Below are 5,000 nucleotides of genomic sequence, written 5' to 3'. Positions count from 1 at the left end.
CCCACCCTCCCAGAGACATCGCAGGCCTGGGACCCCCCCCCCCCACACCGACCCCCACCCTCCAGAGACCACCGCAGGCCTGGGACCCCCCCCCCCCCCCCACACACACACACACACACACACAGCTAGGAAGGAGAGGGAGAGAGGGAGAGAGAGAGAGAGAGAGAGAGGAGAGAGAGAGAGAGGGAGGGAAAGAGAGAGAAGGGGAGAGAGGGAGAGAGAGAGAGAAGAGGGGAAGGGAGAGAGAGAGAGAGAGGAGAGGGGAAGGGAGAGAGAGAGGGAGAGAGAACTAGAAAGATCAGTTTGGTGCCTGGGCCAGTTCTGCTCTCTCCATCATCCCTGGCAGTGCACCTTCACCCTGAGGCCGTTCCTGTAGGGGTGGTCTGGCCCTGGTCCGGCTGTGGTCTGGCCCTGGTCTGGCCCTGGTCCGGCTGTGGTCTGGCCCTGGTTTGGCAGTGGTCTGGCTGTGCTTTCTGTGAAAGCTGAGTGAAGGGAACACGAGGCAGAGGAGGACCCACTCACAGCCCTGTCCACATGAAGCCATAGAACAGTATTGTGTGTGGTTCCCCTGTTGTAGTGTTCTTGATCTGTTGTCACGCCGATGCCTTTTGGGTTCTTCTGTCTGTTCAAGCCAATCTGGATCCACCTCAATGGAACCCTTAAACCGTCCAAAAGAATGTCAATCTGTAATACTACAATCCTGTATGTCACGGACAAAGGAAGCCATTTTATTTTAAGATGTAGAAGGGATTTGGAGTTTGTGAGCTACGAACTATTCTAGGTTTCATTAATGAAAAACAGATCTCCTTCCCTTTACATAATTTACTTGTAAATAGTGACGTTGAAATGTATTGATGATGATGATGCTAATGTTGAATATGTTTTGGTCGTGTGCCTGTAACTGTACAGAATATCGCCCCGTCCACTCCAACACTGCGGCCTGTGCCTTATTTAATCTGTACATATGTGGATATGAGAGTGTGACTGGATCAGGAGAACATTCCCTAATAAAATGCTTTCAATCTCCAACGCGCCTCTGCTCGGTGGTCTAGAAGTTTCCATATGTCTCATTTCTCAAGCCATTTCAAGTCATTACAGCAGGTCTGGATTTAGCTGTAGCTGAAAAAAATGTTTTGGCAAGATGTCTTGTTTTTACTCTGGTGGGTTTTCCAGAAAGCATGTTCAGTTAAAACTGTGTTTGCTAATCCTCAGATTCAATTACAATCTGGTTAGCAAACTCACTTTTCACTGAACATGCTTTCTGGAACACCCCTCTGGTAGCTGTTGGCGCATTTGCACACGCTAGCGCGCGCACACACACACACACACACACACACACACACCACACAAACCAGTTATCACTATTAAAGAGGCGGAAAACACCATTCAGTGTTGCATATAAATATAATTTATTATTAGTCTTAAAAATTCTTTCTTACACTTTGTACAAGAACTTGACAGTTTGAAATGCAAGCAATTGCAGGTGACGTCATGAGCGCTCCAGTTAAGAACAGACCTCCTCACTACACACGACACCGACCAGGAAGCAGCAGGACAACTATGGAATGCAACAGCTAGCACGTTTGAGAATGTACATTTTCGTTCTTAAGGATGCAACGTTTGCATAGACAGCTTTAGGGAAATTCTTACAACTCTGTCGAGAACAAACTTAACTAAGAATATTCAAGCAACGATCAGTGAGGCTGCTTTAAAGGAATGTTGGGTTGACATTTATCTTATTACAGTATACACAGTCAATCATACACTTTGCTCTTTCCTTGATCTTGATTCTTCCATTTTGATTCTATTTATCATACCATTGTTCGTCAATATTAACAAACGTGATTCTTTCTTAGTCTCCAACCCCCTGTAAACGCTCTCCTCACGCCAGCAGCGACTAGTGGAGGATGATGTCATTCAGTCAGGAACATGACCATCAGAATGACTCACACACAGACTCTGAGTTAAATTAACACGTCAATCATTTGGTTAAAGGCAATTGTATTCTGGTTATCTGTACTAGAAAAATAGACTGTATATCAACAAACTACTTACATCTTCCACAGATTACCCTCTCTTTTTCTCTCTCTCTCTCTCTCTCTCTCTCTCTATCACTCTCTTATTATCTGTTTTATATGGATTAAGTCATCACCAGAGGTTACATTTCATAGTTTGTAGACTGAAATGGCTACTGAAATGCCTTTCATTGAAATTAGGCTTTTTTTTTTTTTACATGGTAGATCTACTGACCAATCAGATGCCAGCTCTAAAGACTCTTCACACTGACCTCACAGATCAACCCAGTAAGCCAAACCAGATATGCATCATCTAGGCAATCACCTTCACACAAAATAGGCAAGTAGTAAATAATTACAAAATATGTTACGTAAGAAAGACACATCATTTAAAAACAATAATAATACAAAACATGAATGATAACACTTAATACTAATAATGACTGTAATACTAACACTGTAAAAAGGTTAGGTCTCAGTGTTCCTCTTATTTACAGGTTGCCAGATTGGTTTAGTATTGGACTGTAGGAGTCATTACTGAGAGTATCCACTAGGAGGCGCTATACCACCATTTGAAAGAATGATAGAACTAAGCAACTCAAGCTGACAGAAAGGAGACGTGGCATAATACAAAGAAATCAATATCAGGCAGCATAAAATACAAAAGGAAAGATATTTGTTTATAAATAGATGTGTCATTAAATACAGACTTATATAATCACGTAGCAGTTTGTCCTTCCAGATACATACATGTGGATTCCAGGGGGGCCAGTGTGGGGCGGGCGGAGTGGGAGGGGCAGGTGGGAATCCCACCCCCTCTGGTCTCAGCCACGCCCCCTCTGGTCTCAGCCACGCCCCCGGGGCAGTCTGTCACTGAGCGTCCTGTACCAGTCCAGGGCCAGGGGAACTTCCTGCACCAACAAGCGTTTCCTAGGGTACGGTATCACGGGGGAACCAGCGGCAACAGCGAGAGAAAAACAGGAGACAGGAAGAACTTCCACAGTCAACTATGGCACCAGCACGTGCGTGTGTGTGTGTGTGTGTGTTAAGTTCTAAACGTGAGAACACTTTTCTATGCGTATCTTTTCACTTGGCGTCAGCAGATTGAGCCCCTCCTCCCCTCGTTCTCTCTCTCCTCCATCTCTCTCTTCCTCGTTCGTCCCCTTGTTCTCTCTCTCTCTCCTCATCTCTCTCTTCCTCGCTCGTCCCCTCGTTCTCTCTCTCTCCTCATCCCTCGTCTTCCTCGCTCGTCCCCCCGTTCTCTCTCTCTCTCCCCCATCTCTCTCTTCCTCGCTCGTCCCCTCATTCTCTCTCGCTCGTCCCTGTGGTCTGGCGCGCCGGGGTGTCAGTGGTCCATCGCCCCGGGCGCCAGGTTCTCATGGCGACCCATCTCCTCCAGCACGGCGGCCAGGCGACCCAGGTTCCCCTCTGGGAAGTGCTGCGCCTCCCAAAGGTCGAGGATCACACCGGTGGGACTCGACTTGGTTGCAAAGTAGTTCAGATACCTGAGAGAGAGAGATGGAGAGAGAGAGAGATGGAGAAAGAGATGGAGAGAGAGAGAGAGGATGAAGGAAAGAAAGAGATAGAGAGAGAGTAGGAAGGAAATAAATAGATGGACAGAGAGAGTATGTGGGGGGACAGAGAAAAAGAAAGAGAGAGGGAGACAGAGAAAGAGGGGAGAGAGAGAGATGAGGAAGGAAAGAAAGAGATGGAGAGAGAGAGGGAGAGAGAAGAGGAGAGGAGAGGGAGAGGGAGAGGGAGAGGGAGAGAGGAGAGAGGAGAGAGGAGAGGGAAAGAGGAGAGAGGAGAGGGAGAGAGGAGAGAGGAGAGGGAGAGAGGAGAGGGAGAGACATGAATTTAATTGCGTTTTGTGGATGAGGCAATTGAGCATCGAAGCAAAGCACACACAGGCTTTCAATCAAAGCAGCAAACTCAGAAGGACTGAGCGCTGTCATCCAGCACTGTCATCCGCCTGATCAGCCCCCCCCCCATCAGAGAGGAGCAGAGTACCGCCCCCCTCCCCCTACACACACACACACACACACACACACACACGCACACACACTCCTCTCTGTGACTGGGCTGCTCTAAGTCCTGCTGCTGCCTGTGATAAGGCCTCCCCACCGGGTGGGACACACACACACACACACACACACACACACACACACACACACACACACACACACACACTGTTCACTCTACTCACACACACGCTGCCAGAGACTGGATGGAGAACAGATAGTGTAGAATAAAAGCCCAGATTCTTGAAGCCTCTCTCTCCACATATCTCTCTCTCTCTTTCTCTCTCTCTCTCTCTCTCTCTCTCTCTACTTCATCTCTTCTTTCATCTCTCTCTCTCTGTCTCTGTCTGCAGGGTAATCACGTAGTGATTTATGCACTGGCTTTGAGGCAGGGCTGTTAGCCCATGCACTACGGATGTGTACACACACACACACACACACACACACACACACACACACACACACACACACACACCCATTCTCTGCAGAACATAAGAATGGATTGAACTGGATTGCACTGTAGGAACACAGGCACACACACACACACACACACACACACAACACACACACACACCCCCGCGCCCACCTGTCCAGGTTGAGCTTGTGGGCCAGCATCCTCCAGTCGTTGCCCCGGGTCTGGGGGGCGTCCAGGCTGCCGCAGAGCTTCTGGCGGATGGACAGGGGGATGAGGAAGGCGTTGGGCCCCACCAGGGTGGTGATGTTACTGGCCGGGTCCAGCAGGGACGTGTCTATGCTCTGGGTGTCCTGGAGGGGGGGGGGGGGGGAGAGGGAGGGAGGGAGGGAGGGAGGGAGGGAGAGAGGGAGGGAGGCAGGGAGGGAGGGAGGGAGAGAGGGAGGGGAGGAGGAGAGGGAGGAGGAGAGGGAGGAGGAGAGGGAGGCCCACGTCGGGGGTTAATACCTCAGGGCTCCTCTAACCCTCACCCACACACAGTACCAGAGAGTT

The 5,000-nt window shown here is 49.1% G+C and overlaps 1 protein-coding gene across 1 annotated transcript in view; it reads right to left on the bottom strand.

The window, feature by feature from the left end:
- Nucleotides 1–2,199: 2,199 nt before the first annotated feature.
- The window catches only part of LOC311328709 (netrin receptor UNC5C-like), a gene marked incomplete at its 5' end in the record, with an annotated part of 4,816 nt that continues 2,015 nt past the window's right edge, over nt 2,200–5,000 (bottom strand). The window contains 2 exons of the mRNA XM_084462640.1: nt 2,200–3,520; nt 4,623–4,801. Of these exons, the coding sequence (XP_084318766.1) occupies nt 3,361–3,520; nt 4,623–4,801 (339 nt within the window). The remainder of the gene's footprint in view (nt 3,521–4,622; nt 4,802–5,000) is intronic.

The sequence above is a fragment of the Borostomias antarcticus genome (genome assembly GCF_949987555.1).
Source record: "Borostomias antarcticus genome assembly, contig: scaffold_409, whole genome shotgun sequence".
In the NCBI taxonomy this organism is placed as follows: Eukaryota; Metazoa; Chordata; class Actinopteri; order Stomiiformes; family Stomiidae; genus Borostomias; species Borostomias antarcticus.
This window is presented reverse-complemented; position numbering and strand designations above follow the sequence as displayed.